Below are 19,209 nucleotides of genomic sequence, written 5' to 3'. Positions count from 1 at the left end.
ATAGCACAAACTGAAAAAGTAAAATATTCATTTAATCACACATGCACACATTTTTGGTGATATCAAACAGAAACGTGGTGACACCTCGTGGTTAGAACCCCAATTTCTGTGTACCTCTTGATTTGTGTGTGTGTGAGACACAAAAGGTGCATGTGTGTGTCCCATGCATCATCAGTGAATGTGACAGAGTGCTTACTGCTGTAGCAGAGAAGTGCAGAGCGAGTGTCGAGGGGAGACATGCTGCTGAACTGCGCTGTCCAGGGATCACACTGAGCAATCACACCACAATGCACTGCAGCTGCGATCAATTTAGCAGTGAGGCAGTATATAAGTGGCTGGGTGAGTGAGTGAGGGAGACAAAGGGTGAGGAATGGGAGGGGGGGGGGGGGCTGAAGGAACCATAATGGAAAGGTCACAGGTTTGATCCCAGAGGAAGCAGAGACAAGACTTCCATTAGAGACGGGACTCCTGCAGTGTTTGAACCCGTCACTCTGCTCGGGGCTGTTCGCAGGATGTTTGGTGGCAAACCGCAAGTTTTAGTTAAACATATTTGGACCAGTTTACCTGAACTCTGGAACTTACTTCCTGTGGAAAATATTAAACGCCAGTGAAGATGCACAAACCACCATTATCATATATTTTGAACTTTTGCTTTCAAAGTGACATTTAGAGGAAACATGGTGCAGTCAAGAGCTTAAGTGTTTATTTGTCAAAATAATGAAAGCAAAAATGTGGTTCCTCTAAATGATTTTTCAAGGTTGTGTCCAAAAAGTGACTCATAGAAAAAAACATAGATAAAGAAGTGACTCCTGTAAATGAAGAGAAAAATGATCATCTTCAGTTTGTCCAGTTCTGTTTCCTGTGAAAAAAAAAGCTCCATCAAAACGCAGTCTTAGATTTTATGAGAAAAAAAAAAAAAAAAAACCATGTATGATCTCTGTGCAACTGATCCAATAGGAATGAGAGGGGGCTTTAATATTGACTGTGTTCAACATATTTATGAAATAAACGAAGAACACCTCTTTTCTGAAAAGAGAATGACTCAAATTTCCATTTATTACAAAACAGTGGAGGCCATGTTTGCATTTTACCTTGATAAGCTGCTCTAACTATACAGTATAATGCAGTCAGTGTCACATAAAACAGTGTGGCTGAAACAGCTTACAGCTGAGCCACTGAGTAAGGGATGATTCCAACATATGCAAGCGCACACATAGATACACGCGAAAACATGGATAAGAACTGTATTTGCCACAGTGTGTGTTCTGAAGTTTGCTTACTTTTTCTTCTAATTTTATGCTCTAAACTGTATTTTGAAAAAGAGAATAATCTGTGGCTCATGGCCTGATAAAAGCCAGAAGTAGCTGCAAGGACAGACAATTTCTTATTCATGTCCTTTTCTGTTTAGCTGCGGATAATTTCCCATGAATGGTCACACTCAAGATCAATATATCGACTATTAAAATAGTCACTGGCTACTGTCCTCACCTGCAGAGCTAAGCACACATGCACACACTCACACTCAGCAGTGGCCTACTTATTCAGACGAATGACAACTAAGCTCTTCAGCCTGCGTTTGTGATTATCATACAGCAGAAATTATCGAAGAAATACTGAACATCAGTTTTAAGTTGCATTAAATATCTGATTTGTAGAGGTTGAACTCGGTGCCTAATACCCTGTATTCACGATGAGATGGTAGATATCATCACACTGCCATTTTGGCATCTTATTGCCTACAATAAGATCTTTCATTTAAGGAAACCCATCAGTCCTCGCACGTCTACATAAAGCCCAGAAAGCTTTATGACACAAATGATACATTCAAAATACTCAATATGCTATCAGTTGAAATCAGTATTCTTATTCATTGCACTCACTAGATAAACTGTTCATCTTCTTCTGACCAGCAGTTAACATGCCCGCAAAAATATCCACTTGTGTGCTGACACACTGAGTAAAGTGCTATATACAATACAGCATCTTATCTGTACATTTTCACAAAATCATACGAGAACAACTATATCGTTAGCTGACATTTCCCTGATTTTATCTTGTTTCTTTAACAGCGAAAAGGCATGGGCATTTAAAGTGCACACACATATACACACACCTGAACATGCAATGCATTCACAGCAGATGCAAAACTCGCCCCCACTAAAAGTTTGCAGTAGCTACCAGCGGAAACATAAATTCTCATTATTCAGGTTATAAAAAAAAAAAACATAAATAGCAACAGTTCAAGTAAATAGTGTGACTCATTCAACAAGCTGCTCTGTTAGATAATAATGAGCATGCATGTGTATGACACATGTAGTAGCAGGTATTCACAGTACATAAAGTGAGGCACGTATACTGCCTTATTTTCCGCCAATCATTACAGATCTGCAGCGATGAGTCATCGAAGCAGTCCATTGTTACTGATGCGTTGATCCAAATGACATCAGGGGCTTTTCAGTAGTTGATTGCTGCTCAGTGTGTCCTCCTGCTGTCACTTCCTGAGAGACAGACAGAGATGTAACTGCAGATCAGTGATGTTACTGCAAAGCCTCCGCTGAAATGTTTAAGGAAAAGTAAGAATTCTGATCTTTTTTTGCGCCAAATTTAGGATGCTGTAAAAGAGGAAGCTTTTAAAGTTGCACCTAAAATATTTTTCATATTATCAATGCAACAAATGACTGTATTTAACGTGAAAGACATTACATGATGTGATGCACCCACAGAAAATTCAGCTCTGTAGTCCCTCTAAGTCCTACAGAGTTTTTCAAGCATCTTTTAGGTTACAGTCGCAGCAAGCAGCTGTTTTGACCAATGAAGCTCTGATAAACCAACAGTACCCAGCACCAAACCACTTACATTCATCATGTGTTCAAAAACAGAATGCCAAATGAATGCTAATCTCGCTCCATTTTTATTAGTTTATTTCTACTATACAGCTGGAGGGAAGAGGTAATTACCTTAGCTAAGCTTAAAGACTGGTAGCAGGGAGAAATAAATAAAAGGTATATTAGAATAACAGTGATGCGAGATGCCATGCCTGCAGATAATGTCACCCAAGGTGTATAAAATGAACTTAAGGTGGTACAAAAATTGAACCCTGAGGAACACCATATCTGACTTGGCAAAAAGAAAATGAAAACTGAGGAAATTGCTTAAGAAATGAAGTTAGCTCACAGTTTCAAAGTACAACTAAACTTAAAAAACATGGCTATAACTACTGAGTTAAAGGAAATTGAATGTCTCAGAGAAGCTCAGACAGCATGTCGGCACTCAAACCGGGTGTCTTAACAGTGACAGGAGCACCAGACCGACAGGCAGACGGTGGAAGAAGAGCAGATGGAGAGACATCGTCATCCCATATTAAGCTGAGTTGTTAGAGGAGCTCGGGAGGGTTTCGTAACTATTGCTGCATCAATATGTTTTCAAACTCAGTGACACATTGACCAAACACAGTTAATATAATGAGGAATGCACGGATGTTTACACTTGGGAGGGAAAACAGCTGCAACATAATGTTGGCATACTGTTCATTTCCCACACCTAGTATGAAAGACTTGTATATGAACCTTTACAAAGCACATTATAACATAGGTTTAGAAAAGTGTATTGTAAAGTTTTACTTGCTTAGTTTTACTTACCGATTTTTACCTACTTGTTTCGATGTGGTCCGTATGTGTCCAGCATGACTGTGCTGGCCTGTTCCAGGTTCCACTGGCATCGCTGCAGAAGCTCCTCACACTCGATTCTGGATCGTAGTCCCAACCGAAACAACTGCTCCACCTACAATACAGATGATGAAAAGAGCATTTTAGACAAGCAGGCAGGCAAAGTTGTTCAGTGTGGACAGAGGTGTTTTACTGTTGTATGATCTTTCTCATTTGCAATGTGTTGTATATTTTATTAATTGTCCTGTCCAAGTTAGAATTGATATTATTCTGCTTCAGCATTCATTATCAACATCTGACCAGAGACAGTAGATCACAAGTGTATTGTTTGTCTTATTTATTTTTGTTTTTTAGAATCCACTCTATTCTTCACATGAATTATAGTATCATCTGTTTTGTATACTTGAACTGTAAAGAGCTTGAATGAACAAACATCCCAGCTTGTGGTATTTCCTGCCAATCCTTATCAAAGACTCCCTTTTCCTAGGAAAAAATATCTTCCACTCCTTTTCATGTGTTCTACTGCATCGATTATAAAGTAAGAGAAAAATATGAAAATGAAAAAGTATGCAGACAGATTGATAGATAGGTGTACCTTCAAATGGTTTATAGCCTGAGGGATGTTCCAGTTGTGACTCTGCAGGGCAGACTTACACTCCTCCAGTGTGACGCCATGGACTGCTCCCTGCACCTGTCAATCATACCATGTACTTATAATGAAAGAAGAATTAGAAGAAACATGACTGGACCTTTGACTGGATTTTTTTTTGGTATTTTAAACAAATATAATCAACAAAAAAGTCTATGTGCTAAACATTCATAAAGATTTTTTTCCTGGGAGCTGATAACATCACCCTGACCGCAGATTTTGCTGTAAAACTTACTGAGCCACTTTTTGCAGCTCATGATAAAGTGCAACAGATTTCAAATTAACCAGAAGCACTTTGATGTTTACACCCAATACAATCATATACACATTATGATGACATTATTGTAGAGATAATGATTTTCTTAATGATAAACCAATCATCCCTCCAGATAGTGGAAGAACAAGAGATATACAGTATTTTAAATGAGACTACTAGATTTACATGCTTGCTGCATTTGTATGCCATTTGTGAATATATGCTGCTATCTGTATTTACCATGTGAAATAGTGATGATATTTAAACAAGCAGAAAAAGCAGATAAATGGAACATTCTGTGCATTTCCTCTCATTCTCCCTCACTTGTGCGATGCTCTGTTCCTGCTGCATGCTGGGAGCTGCAGTTCGCCCGTTGTTGTTGTTGTAGGAGGAATTTGGTTTGGCTCCACCAGGCTGCCGCTGCATCATGGGTTTGACTGCCGCCATGTTGGCTGCTCCATATCTGATAAGAAAAACCACAAATTACAGTGGTGTGTTTTTTTTTATATTCAAGTGTGAATGAATATTTAAATAGATAACAGTGTTAGTCAAGCTGTGGTGCATCAGACTTGACTTTGGTCACAGCTTGAGTGCAGTGTTTTTGAGTGGCTACAAACAACTAATTATTAATTATTGTAATTTGCAATAATTAATTGCTATGCTAAAATGCTAATTTTACATTTTTTTCATGTTATAGTTTTGATTTTGTTTCCACTTATTTACAATTCAATTTATTTTTATTTGTGTTTTATAATTGCCAAACATGCTGAGTTGAATTTAATTATTTACTCTGTGGATCGCCTGCGATAAGAAACTGCTGGAATGGAAATCAACAAACCTCACTACTTATTATCCCCTGCAGACTGAAGGGAAGAAGGTGGCAATATCTCAACAAGGTGACATTTTGATAGTTAAAGATAGAAATTATAAAACGGGAACAACTGCTCGTTCCCTATTTAACTTTCCTAAAAAAGGATTAGGTTCAAATGGGAGAGAATAAATGAGGTAAGACAGTATTTTATATTAGAAACACACCTTTCCAGAAAAGCTGGTCTCTCTCGCAGTGGGGCGGGAGCAGAGGTCTGGGAGCTGTCAATCAGTGAGGACAGGCCACGTCCTTCACGAAAGGTGAGAGGGTCCAGAAAGGAGCTTGAGGAGTAGGAGGAGGAGGAGCCAGGAGCTGCAAGGCGTGAAGGATGGGATGTGCCCTGAGGTGGCGAAGAGGAGCTGGAGGAAAGGAGGGGGCCCAGGAGTCCAGAAGCCCGGCGTGGGGAGACAGAGAGGGGAGGAGGAGGCAGGGCCACAGGCGAGGAGGACAGCGGCGGCACCAGCGGGAGAGGTGAGGAGGAGCGGGAGCCTGGCTGAGAAAAGGCATGGTCTCTGGGTGGGATCTGAGGTGGCGTGTCCTCCTCATCCCCCAGAGATATGGAGCTGGAGCGGCCCTGTGGGTGGGTAGTGCGGGTGGAGAGGTTGTGTTTGGAGGGACGCAGCGGGGGCAAGGGGCTGCGAGGAGGCAGCACTGGCCGGTCCTCGAAGCAAGAGGTGAAGGAGGAGTTGAAGGTGGAAGAGGGGGAGGGAGGGGGCAGGCAGATCTGTCGGTGGGGGCCCAAAGGAGCCAGAGGCATTGGGAGGGGGGAGGACGGGAGGGAACGGCCTGTTGCCATAGGAACCTGCAACTTCACCATCACCTATATCAACAGAGACAGACAGAAATAATAGCTCAGAATGAAATACGTGTCTGTTGGTGTTTAACATTTCACAGACAGAGATAAAATCAGTCTGGAACGACTTTTACTTTAAGTGATGGCAAGTAAAAATTCCCTTCACTTATAACATGAAACTACTTTGTCTACCTCTCTCTGCAGTTCTTGGAAGAGGTCAGCTGACTGCGACTCACTCCTGCCTGGAATAGCAGCGGTAGGTGTGACCGTGGTCTCTTCAGTCAGTCTCTTGTTGATAGACCGCACCTCCTGGTCCTCTGATTGGTCCTCGAGCTCCGCAGCAACCTCGTCGTACGATGGCTGAGGGAGAGGCCAGTCCAGAATGGAGGGAGTGTCCTGAAGAGGAGAATGACGGAGATTTGAGAAGCAAAGGAGAAGTTACATCAACAATACAAGATACCTGTTAAGTAGAGTCTCACAAACAGGAGCGAGAGATAATCTGACATTGTTATTTATCAGCTTCCATAAGAATGATATCATGACGATCAGTGGTGGACAAATACAAAGTACAGCTGAGGCTGTAGCTGTGGTCGTAAAGCAAAGTACTGCACAAATTAAAACTGAACATTAAACTTATAATAGTTCTAGATTAAAAGTTAGAGGACCACTGAGATTACAACAGTTTATCATGAGGGGACATGAATGCCTGCGCCACATTAAGGCAATAAATCCAATAGTTGTTGCGACATTTTAATTAATCACACAATTATGAACATTGTGTTAAGGTGAAAAGAAAAGTCAGAGGATTGTAACGTCATTAGGATTCATCCTCTGGGGATCATGAAAGTCTGTACCAAATGGAAATCCATCCACTGGTTGTTGAGATATTTCAAACTAGACAAACAAACAAAAAAAAAAAAAAAAAAAAACTGGTAATGTTGTAAATAGGTATAAATAGCCTTGTGAAACTCCACCCAAACTCTAAAGAATTCAGGCACAGCTGGGTTGATGATCGAAGGGAGACTGAAGCAACGAGGTGGAATTACTGTGTAAACCAGTAAGTAAACCACTTAAGCATGAACGTGCACATGATCAGTCAGTGAACACCAATCCATCACACCGCACGTCTCAAGTGCATCCAAGGAGATAGAGGTTATTTATGACATTTCTAGGCCAATGGCCGGCCCACTGCCTTTGAAGAATATGTGAACCCATTGTTGTTGAGCAGTGTCATGCATTTCGTGCTTCTGTTACGCCTTCTACAGTTAATTTGATTGAGAAAAATGTTTGATCAGAAAATGTGATGTGGTGAGAGTCTTTGACGAGCCTATTAGGTCTTTGAAATGCTGCACAATTAGTTTGCGTGGGAATTGTTGTTGGTGGAATTTTAAAGGTCAAAAGCTTAACTCTCAAGATCATCTAGAAAATCATGTGTGAAGTAAAAGTACCGCTTTGAGGTTGCATGCCTCCACCAACCAGTCCAGCTGCAGTTTGCATCCATGTCTGCCCAGACTCATACCGTATGTGTAGTGAAGACACTGAAGGAATTTATATTAACATGTATGATTCCAGTGAGAAACATGCTGTCCAGAGAGCTTCATCACATGGTGTGACGACAATCGCCTGAAGCTTGATATCAGAAAAACCGATGAGCTTGTGGTCGACTACCAGAGGAACAGGAGGCCCCTTGTCCCTGTTGTCATCCAGGGAGAGGAAGTGGATAGATTCCTACAAGTCAAATCAATAAAAACCTGCGGTGGACTCACAACAGTGAATCCCTCTTCAGGAAGGAACAGAGCAGTCTGTGACTCAGACCCCTCAGTGTGTGCAACAGGCTCCTGCAGATCTTCTTTCAGTCTGTAGTAGCGAGTGCACTGTTCTTTGCGATGGCGTGCTAGAGTGGTGGCATCAAGTCTAGGAGGTTCAATGTCTCAACAAGCTGTTAAGTAAGGCCAGCTAGGTGCTGAGGTTGAAGCAATGGGGGCAGCGGTGGAGAGGAGGACGAGGGACAACATCACAGCCATGTTGGATAACCCTTCTCACCCTCTCTACAACGAGCTGTGGCAGACAGGCAGCTCATTCAGCCACCGGATCGTTGTTCTTCATCTGAGACGAGGGTCCAAGGACAGAAGATGTCATTTTCTGTACAGCTTGTGATGCCCCTCAAGGCATTTTTTTTATTTGTGATATAGGGCTGTATAAATAAAATTGATTTGACTTGATTTTGTTAAGCTTTGTTGTTCTTGTTCTGTTGCATGTCTACTGTATTAGTGTGTAACTTGATTGAGAGAAACAAAAAACAGAGTCAAATTCCTTATATGTGCTCACATGCTTGGCCAATAAAGTTGATAGTTGTAGCCATGACAGTAGATAACACTTCAAATGTGGATGTTGCTGCAAAGAAGGTATTAATTTAAAACATGAATGCTTAACGCATATCTTTGAGCTGGCAACACAAAAGATCTTTACAATCACCACAGTCTCAAGATCAGTGTTACCAATTCAGTATCTGACCAAATATGAAATATGGTCACAATCTCCCTTTGTGTTCCTGAGTTATGGTGTTGAATAGCCAAAGTGTCTCTAGCCGTCAGATACCTTCAGTGTGTCCTCATCTGGCTGCTGTGTCTCAGTGAGCGGCGAGGGCGTGGTCGAGCTGAAGCTGTCATCGGTGAAGTCGATCAGCGACACCTCGCTTTTGGCTGAGCGCACGCTGGACCCCTCCCACGGTCGGAGCTTCAGACCCAGGGACACTCCCAGCCTCTTCAGGCCCGACGAAGCACTGGCGTCGTCATCGTCGTCGTAATCGTCCATCACAGAGTCGTAGAACGGCTCTACACACATGCCAACACCAGAGTCAGAAAATCGCAGCAGCATGTATTCAGAGGTCAGATTGTCGGATACAATTGAGGCAAGGTGTGAATAACTTACTCTTCAGGAGAACAGCAGGCTGCGGTGGACGAGGAGGAGGTTGCTCTGATAAAGAAAATTATGATATTACAATCAAGGCACACTGGAATGACTCCAACAGGAGACTGTGCACATCATTAACATTTTAAGCAAGAAAAAACACACATTTACAAACAAAAAATAAGATAAGATAAAAAAGACAAATTTACTCTTAGCACGGTTGGGGAGTTTGGTCGGTCTTGCAATGCCCGAGTCCATTCCAAGGACATCAGGGGGGTCCATGGGGTTCCCCAAATACAGACTGAAGGGAAGAGGAAAAATATGAGAATAATATATAATATAAAGCAGATTTAATGGATTCATGTAGCAGTAAATTCATTCAGCATTTATTTAGATAAAGAACATACTTAGACAAAGGCTACAAAATGAGACAAGCGCCAACTGAGTCTTTTATTTCTTAAACACCTTTCTATTCGTTGCAGCCATGGACTAAGGTGGTTGCGGTCCATAAATATTATTTGTTACAGACCTGTACATAACTTTACTACTAAGAGATGCTTGTAAAATTATTGATCTGGAATTTCAGGCTTTTTCTAGTTCAGCTGACCGTGTAGGAAGTTCTGGATGTGAGTATGTTCTACAAACAAATGTGTTGAAGAAGGTGGTGCACTGCTGCACTCCAGTGGAGAGTTACAGCACAAGCAATGTTTCAAAAGCAAACACACATGATTCCAGCTGTTATTGTGATTGTATTGGTTCAGTGTGTAGCACAGAGTTCCAGAGTTAATGCAGTGTTTTTCGTTGGACATTATAGAGGGAGGGAGGTCTGCATGCTAAAATGTCTTTTAATTACTGGGATAAAACCATGATGTTGACAACTGTGTACTATTAACCTGTCTATGCGATCTGCGTGTCCCCAGCTCCTGTGAGGGTCTGTGTCTCCGTGTCCAGTGTGGATGAACGAGTGCTTGAGCGGTCGGCTGATGTCGTGGGCGGACAGACCGGCGACTGACGTCACCACGTGACGAGGAAACTGACCGACACGCAGCGTCCCCCTGTTCTGACCTCGCCACCAATAATGCTCTGCCCTGAAAAGACACACATACATACATACATACAAACACTTATGAATACAAAATAATAAAGAAACTTCTTTCTATGCTATTTACCATGTTATCTTAGACTGATGTTTGCCTACAGTAATTTATGTCTGACAATCTTCTACTAACAGGGATAAAATTCAACAATAATGAGATTGTCTTGGCCGCGATATACATGCAAGACTAATCAGGTGAGTGTCATGTGTCTTGTGGCAGGAGCCACAATATTTGTATAATGAGCCAGTAACGAGACAGTAATTACAGTAATTTTCCACTATGCAAGGAATCCAAAGTCAACAAGAGATGCATTTGTTGTCCTGTATGAATGACCTTATCTTGGCACTGAAAAATGTGCTCTGACACACACACACAAGCCTGACTTACAAAACCAGTCATTTTCTAGAAATGCGGCTTTGCATACAAGGCTGAAATGACACTGTGGCATTCTTCTAGGGTAGCTGCATGTGTTTGCTCACAAACCATCGCACACTGACCTTCCCTCTATGATGGTGATGACATCGTTCATTTTAATCTGGAGCTTGTCTTCCTCCTCAAAGTCCTGCAGGGCTCTCATATCCGTGGGCATTGTCTGCAGAGCAAAGGCGCACTTATAAAAAGGAGCAAAGTACCGCACAAGTGGCATGAATTATTACTGTCATCAGCAGCACCATAGAGACAAGCAAATAAAAAAAACACTTCATGTCATTTTTTATAATTGTGATTTATTTGTTTTCCCGTTCTTTCCCTTTATTATCCTTTATTTGCCTCGTGCAAATAAAGGACCTCTGTGTTTACTTTCTGAGCTGCTAAAAAACAGCAATTCTGAGCGGTCACTTTGATTAAAATGTGTCCCAGTTTGGTAGCATCTGTGTTTAAGTCCTGGGCTGAAAAGTCCCCGGGTCTGGCTGAGACATTTCTCTACTGTCAAGTCAATAATAATAAAGGCAATAATCATTGCTTGTGTTTAAAATTGTGGACTTTGACACTCAACATTTGTCTTGTCCTTCATGAAATTTACATTATCAGCTGTCACAAAGGTCCAATGTGTCTTTCTCATGGACATGTTTGCTGAGGGATTTAAGATGCACACAAGCCTTTATCTGGTTTAGTTTTGACTAAAACCAGTGTGCTACCTCAAGCAGGAAGTCTCTGAGGGCGATGAAGGTCGGTCTATCCTCAGGTTTGGGACTCCAGCACTGAAGCATGACGTTGTAAACATCCTGAGGACAGTCATCTGGTTTACACAGCCTCTCTGCCTCCACATCCACCTTGTGGAGGATCTGCAAACACATGCATAAATAATAACATGCTGAAAACTGATTATTAACTGGTACATTTTTAAAATTGGGAGATGCTGCAACCATTTTTCAAGTGGCTCAAGTTTTCTCTAAGTTTTAAGCAGTGATGCGCGCATATGCCTGTACCTGGCTCCCATTAAGGCCCAGCCACGGCTCCTGTCCGTGAGTGAACATCTCCCACAGAGTGACCCCAAACATCCAGGTATCAGATGCATGAGAGAAAGTACGAGACTTCAGAGACTCTGGAGCACACCTGGAGAGAAACAAGGATGAAGACAGAGATACAGAGAAAATGAAAGACAATGTGAATGTCAGTAAAGAATTAAAACACCAGAGTGAATCAGTCCTAAAAACAGCCAAAAAAACAACCAATTATTGTGTGTGAGCAGGACCCTCTCCTTACCACGGGAAGGGGATTTTGTGACCCTCTTCCATGATGTATTGGTCAGTGTGTGTAGGCAGCGCCCTCATCAGGCCAAAGTCTCCAATCTTCACTGTTTCATTGGTGGAGAGCAGAACATTGCGAGCAGCCAGGTCTCTGTGGAGGAAACGCTTCTGCTCCAAGTAAGCCATGCCACACGCCACCTACACACATAGACACAAAGTTAACCAATCAACATTAAAGCACAAATAAGAACACATGTAAGTTTGACATATAACAGAAAATGGAAGGAAATCTTTCTTTGTGAACTTCAACTTCAACAGAAAGTCTAAGGATGAAAACATCACAGCACTGGTCCAAACTGTTTCACAAACATCTGGGCACTGCACCAAAGATGTGATGAAATGAAGAAGAAAGAGGAACTTGGGGAGTTTTCACTTCAAGTTTCTCCTGTTTGCTTGATTTTTTGGTGTTAACAGACCTGTACGGCGTAGTTACAGAGAGAGGAGATGAGGATGTGGCCCTGACGCTTCCTGAGACGATCCAACAGGGAGCCCAGAGGTGCCAGCTCAGTCACCTATACACAGACACCAACATATGCACAGAGCTTAGTATATTTATATGATCTTGGACTTTTATGTCTACGTTCTGTATGGGTTTCCTTAATGAGAAGGACAAGGAATACAGGAAGCTGAAGTATGTAATAAAGTCAGTCAGTCAGTGTGTATTTGTGCATGTACATGTTTGAATGAGTAAGAGTGTGTGTGTTTTACCATCTTCATGGGTTGTGTGAGGACGATGCCATGCAACCGGATGAGGTTCTGATGACTCAGTGAATGCATGGCGTTCACCTCTCTGATGAAATCATCCAAACCGTCTGAGTCTAACACACCAGCTTTCAGACACTTCACTGCCACTGACAACTAGAAAGACGCAGAGGGAGAGATAACATAACGACCAACAGAATAAAGTGCTGTGAAATATTAAATTGTAAAGTTTAAATGGAAAACCAACATCAGGCCAGTCATCACACCCAGGCCAAAACCCAAAACACAACCTCATTACACAACCTGAGCTTACATTTCAGGCATTCTGTGCACTTGACAGCATGTTCTGAGCACAAGTCAACAAACAAACAGTTTTACTACTGCTGTGTCTCTGCATCTCACCACTCTGCCGTTGGGGCCGGTCCATTCTCCTCTCCGCACCACTCCGAACGTGCCGTCTCCCAGCCGCTCAAACAGCTGCAGCTCCGTCTCTCTGATCAGGCAGGTGAGGGAGGCTCCCGACTCGCTACTGGCTGGGGCCTGGCTGGATGACGCCCCCTGGGGCTGGGGCTGCTGGGGGTCAGCGTCAGACCGTTTCACTGGAAACACCTGCGGAATGAAATGTGAAAAATAGTAGACTCTTCAAAGTTCAGCTGGTGGGGAGATATTGGGGTTAGGGACTCAGAGAAATACAAATCTATGTGTGCATGAAAAAAAGCTGCCTGTGCATCGTTGAACAAAATATTTGTATGCGTTTGCAGGACAGATTTGCACCTTGCTCATCCAGGACTTGCGTTTATAAAGGGCTCTTCTCCTCTTGACTGCTTCCCACAGCCTCCTTTGACCTGAAGCAACACAATCACACTCAAAACCGTTAATATTTGTATTTTAGCCTTTTCACTCACAATAAGCACAGATTAACTTGAATTTCTCCATGTATATTTATATATTTCCCCAACTGTGAGATTTGTGAAAACACACTTGTAAACACAAAACAAGCACAAAGCAATAAGAGCTACCAGGGCGCCCCATGCCGATCTTCTCCAGGTCTTCATTTTTGACGTAGTCAAAGTGGGAGAGTCGCGTGACATTGAGATCATCGCGGATGCGCAGGAAGTACTGCTGCAACTGTACATCTGTCAGCAACTCCAGCAGCCACTCTGTCCCCTCCTCACACTGCATCTGCACACACACACACACACATTTCACCTGTATTACTGGGCATGTTAGGATGCATTCAGTGGCTGTTTCCTGAGCCCTAGCTGTTTACAAGAAACAGATTCAACCTTGTTTCAAGTATGCAGTATGTGATGTTAATGGGCACTGTTAATGGATACTGTAGAGTGCAGGGGAAATGGAGGAGCTACTCTCAGCTACAAAAAGACAAAATTACTCATGACAGGGAGAGTCCATCAGCATGATAATGAAATCCCTGGAAAAACATCTTTACTCGCTAGTTGTGCAGAGTTCAGTTTTGAAATTCAAAGATCTGAAGTCAGATTTATGACAGAAAGGCAGAAAAAATACACAAAAAATTAATTTAAATAGAAATTAAATCAAATATTGTCTGCAGCAGCATTATTACACACATGATTACATACTTGTATCACCTGCACACACACACACGCCCACACCCACTTGTAATGTCCAAAAAAATTTCCATCATCCTGCCAACACCCCCCCACCACCCCCCAACCAGACACCCAACTGCACTGACACAAACACACATGCTCAGCATCTACACAAACACACACACATGCACTGTAATTACACAGAGAGAACAAAAATCACTGCATGTCAACTTCAGACTTTACCATTTGTCCCCCGACACTTTCCCTGATCCTTCTGTCTCTATCCCCTTCATCCTCGTCCTCCTCCTCCTCTCCTCTGGTGTAGGGGAGTCGCTGGTACATATAGCTCTCCCCCATACTGTAACGGCTCCTCTTGTCCTTCTCCTTGTCTCTCTCTCTCTCTTTTTTTTGGCTCTCCTTTTTCTGTCTAGCTGCTATTCAGAGCAGGCGTTAGCTCTAACACCGTGCTCCCCCGGCTCTGAGTCTAGTTTTGCTAATCTCCTCTCGGCTCCATGACCTTCTCTGCTCAATCGATACGCGCATGCACACACAAACACACTAGGAGGCATTTGACGCCACTCTCTCCAGCCGTATCACCTAAAGCTATCTATAAACTCTCTCCGTCTTCCCTCCCACTCGTTCTTTCTCTCCCTGCTGACTCACGACTTCCTGCAGCGTCGGACACCTCCATACTTCCCCTTCTCTGTCCATCTTTTCCTCCCCTCCTTTCCTCTCCTCTCTGGCTCTCTTTCTCCATCTCCTTCTGGCTCAGCAGCCGAGCCCACTGTCTGATGATAAATAATTCAGCAGCGCTAACAAGAGGATGAGAGGGAGGGAGAGGGAGATCTTGGAGGAGGGAGGGGAGAAAGTGTAGATGCAAATAGGTGGACAGATGGATGGGTAAATGGATGGATGGTCAGGCCAAAATAATTAAAAAAAAAAACAAAACAGGGAAACTGTTCCCAGCATGCATTTAATAGATGTAGATGGTAGTTAAGCTTGACATCAACCCAAACAGTGATAATGTTTGTGAAGGATGGAAGGATAATGGAATGGTAAACAAAAATATAAAATCAGCTTTGGGTGCTGATTTGAATTCATTTCAGGATCACTAGATGATCACAACTAATCAGCCATGCCAGTGAATGGCAATGTCCATCTGTCATTCGATCCACCACTTTCTCAACAACCACTGGATGGACTGCCATGGCATTTTATCCACACATTTGTGGTTCCCTGATGATGAGTTAGACTGGCTTTGGTGTGCCCATTGTTTGGGTACTGATAGCACAGCTCTGCTAGCTGCAGCTGTATGGACAAGAACCGATGTGGCCTTGACTGAATGCAGTAGATATTAAAGATACCAGTGTGCAGAATCCACATCACAACAATTTCAAAACTTAAAAATCCTCTCTCTCAGAGACGACTGATATGAGTCTATATTTGGCGCTTGTTTGTTTTTGAGAATTCATTTTCAGCTTTTACTGGGCATTGAGAATTCAGGCTTAAGGGAAAAATAATAAAACTAACTGAATCATGCAGAAACTGCAGATTCAGAAAAATAGAAAGATATAATGACATGAGAGAGATACTTGGCTTTTATCATGAGCCACATTTGACTGCAAAGACAGGCTAACTGGTGCATGAACTGCAGCAGTAATGGCAGTGCATGTGCAATATATGCCTGTACATTTCGTGTGTGTGCATCTGTGGCCTAAATGAGCACAAAATAAGAGCTTTCATCTCTGCGTGCACGTGTTGTATCGAGGGCGATGCTCTAAAAATGGAAAAACTAAATTTAGCTTACATTCACTGGCATGAAAAGTGAAGTGGTTTGAACAGAGCTGCTTCACTTTCCCCTCATCTCAGCATCAAACACCTGAGACTCAGTCAGGACTGTTGACAGATACACTGACGTTTCCCTGTATGATGTGAATGAGGATTTACTCTGTGTTCTCAATTCACTGCCATCTGCTTTGACCACTGACTAATTACAGACACAGCAAAACAGCAGTTTTCGGCGCAGCGTTCCTGTAATTTTGTACTAAAGCGAAATGGAGAGGGAACATTCAACAGGGGCTGGCATGCAAATGTTAAAAAACAGTGAAAAAAAAATTGCTGTTCACATCATGTAAGAAAAACATTGAACGGTCGCATTTCAGAAGCCGGAAGTTTGGCTTTTTTGCTTTAAGAACTCAAATGATTTTCTTTCTATCCACAAATTGATTGACTAAATATTGCAGCTCTAATGTCCAAACAACACATCAGCCACTAATCTACAGCAATGTCACAGTAAATACACAACAAGAACATAACATGTTTTTTTTTTAGAACATGTTATGTTCTAAAATGTATGAAGTTTTTTACAGAACGGAGACTGACCAGTGTTTTGCAATATGGATCCAAGGCAGTGTTGCAGAGTCTCAGAAGCCAAACTTAACAAAACATCCATTAGTTTTAAATTATTATTTTATCTAATCTTACCGTAGTTTGAGTGTTTCAGTGAGAGAGGCTGGAGGCAGGAATGAGAATTGACTCCGTAATGTTAATAATAGTGTTAAACAGGCTGCCTATGCAGAGTCCTTTTGGCTGGTGTTTAAGGAGCGAAGGGCTGTGTTTACACCAGTATAATCATGAGACCAAGATTAAGACTAATGATAGTCTCTTTCTTATGACAGTGGTATTTCAATTGCCAGTGTTTCTCAAAATAAAGACATACAACAACTCTCAACTGCCTCATGTCGAAAAGAATATTGATTACTTCTGCCACAAAAGACTGTGACAACAGATATAAAACTGAATTTCTGCATTACGGTTTGGAGTTTATACAATGGTGGCGTTATTTATCATTTACAGAATAAGTGGTAATGGTCTGATACAGTATGTTTGTTTGAGTGGTCTCACCGTGTTTTCTGACGGATCAGGGATAGAAGCTGCAGTCAGGAGTGACTGAGGTCACTGGAGGTCACCTGGAGAAGGCCATAGATAGAGGGACCCTTCATCTGCACAAATGAAAGGAAGGAGAGAGTCAGCATTTAATTTCAGAAACATACGCAAGAGAAACATCACTTACATCAATTACTGAGCTCAGAGGGAGAGACAGAAAAGACAGAGAAGCCCAGAAAACAAAATTTAACATTTTACAACCAAATTACCAAGAAAATAACAAAACTCAGTTGGGAAAGAAAAAACCCAAAGCAAACCTTAATTCCATCTGTTATTATAAAGAGAGCAGCAGAATAATTCACAGCTGTGACAGACTGGGGAAAAAAAAACTGAGAACACAGACTGGCCAAAGAAACAGGCTGACACAGGCAGACCTGGCAACCCAGCACGACCACGCTGTGTCCATATTGTCACTGTGGGGAGGCTCAGACAGAGCCGTTTTCAGATGTTCAAGACAAATCCAAAAGTCTGAATTCCTAGAAAGCAAGTCAAAGTCAAGTTATGACAAGTCCATCTGAATGAGTGTGAGTTAATCAGGTTTTAGTTGAGGTAATGTAAACAAGACCAAGTCCTCTCAAAGCTTAGGCCTGGGAGAAATATGAAAGGTGAGTGACTGTGCACAGCCTACCCTGTATTACAGCTGTGTGTACACCTGTATGTTTCTGTGTGGACATTACATCTAGAGTGTCTTAATGCTGTACAATGAAATTTACAGATAACATTACTGAAATATTAGTGCGTTGAGTGATAAAGGACAGAGCTCATACAGTGTGCATCGACAGGGATTTTGAACATGTTGAACGTTGACTAATATGAACTAAGTTCCTGTAAAATAAGGACAGACAGAGGGAGAGACAAAAAGAGAGAGACACGGAGAAAGGCGGAGGACTGAGGGGAGGTCGAAAAAGAGAGATGCAGTTTCTCTAATGAACATAATACATTTGAAGTGATCAACCTGCTGCTTCATTGTCAGTCTAAAGCTGATTAGCTCCAGTCACGTTAGGTGGACACCTGCATGTCTGTCTTTCACAATAAACATCTCAACGTCTCAGCTTTGTTTTGACCACAAGATAAAACTTTCATTTATTTATCTATACATGCGAGAGATATTTGGTGCAACATATCGCATCTGCAAGACAGAGACAGAGACAGTGGCTCAATAGAAAATAACCCCGTTATACCGACCTATGAAGACGGGCTTTGTGGAGGGGCGGGGGGGTTGAGGGGGGCAGTCCCTTCCTCCGGTCAGTCCTCAGTCCGTGCACCGCTCTCGGTTGTTGCAGGGCAGCCGCGTTGTTTATCGGGGAATCGGTTAAATCCACCGGGTCCGTTATCTCTCGCTCTCCGTTAATTCCGGGACGCTCCCCAGTGCGCCTGCCGGGATTTATGAGCGTCACCGTGCGTAACCTCAGCACGCAAACGCTGTGGAGCGCTCCTGTTAATTACCAAAATAAAAGCTTTTCCTGTTTGGAGGATTAGGCTTCAAAATAAAAGCGTACGTTTTCTGCACAAGAATCGTAAAATACAACTTAAATGGCTTTCTTGCAAAATTATATTCAATTTAAATTTTGTTCTAATTCTTATTTGAATAATAAGTAATACAATATTATCACTTGAACGAACAATTTTCATTATTGTGTCATCTGGCAAATATTTTCTCAATGATCTATTTGCTTTGTCAGTAAAATGTCAGAAAACAATGACAATAAAAAGAATATGTAAAACAGATATTTTCAAAACTACATCAGCCGAAGCATCACTGTTCTATCTAGTCCAGATTTTAATCTGAAAAGCACATCACTGGAAGTATAAATATGTTGTTTGAATGAAGAATGACCGACATTCACGTGAAATGGCACTGTTGGAACATTGGATTGGAGATACCGTTTGTTCCCACTCAGATTCTCACAGGGCTTCTGAACAAACTCTTTTGCTCTTGGGATTTGCTGCAACTCAAAATGAAAAAACTGTAGGACTCCGACAAAAGACAATCACAATAAAGAC

General features: G+C 42.1%; 1 protein-coding gene across 1 annotated transcript; it reads right to left on the bottom strand.

Moving 5' to 3' along the window:
* Positions 1-1,078: 1,078 nt before the first annotated feature.
* On the bottom strand, positions 1,079-18,518 carry tnk2a (tyrosine kinase, non-receptor, 2a). Its single transcript, XM_041066328.1, has 21 exons — positions 18,391-18,518; positions 17,164-17,261; positions 13,708-13,870; positions 13,463-13,533; positions 13,091-13,297; positions 12,695-12,844; positions 12,403-12,498; positions 11,943-12,124; positions 11,666-11,792; positions 11,375-11,521; positions 10,736-10,830; positions 10,035-10,229; positions 9,351-9,442; positions 9,163-9,207; positions 8,830-9,065; positions 6,424-6,627; positions 5,606-6,258; positions 4,895-5,033; positions 4,261-4,356; positions 3,653-3,780; positions 1,079-2,498 (listed from the first exon to the last, which is right to left on the bottom strand). Exons 3-21 carry the CDS (start codon positions 13,868-13,870, stop codon positions 2,492-2,494), a joined length of 3,033 nt encoding a protein of 1,010 aa, XP_040922262.1. The 5' UTR covers positions 17,164-17,261; positions 18,391-18,518; the 3' UTR covers positions 1,079-2,491.
* Between the last annotated feature and the right edge of the window lie 691 nt (positions 18,519-19,209).

The sequence above is a fragment of the Toxotes jaculatrix genome, chromosome 20 (genome assembly GCF_017976425.1).
Source record: "Toxotes jaculatrix isolate fToxJac2 chromosome 20, fToxJac2.pri, whole genome shotgun sequence".
Lineage (NCBI taxonomy): Eukaryota > Metazoa > Chordata > Actinopteri > Toxotidae > Toxotes > Toxotes jaculatrix.
The sequence above is the reverse complement of the archived record's forward strand: the minus strand, read 5'-3'. Positions and strand labels throughout refer to the sequence as shown.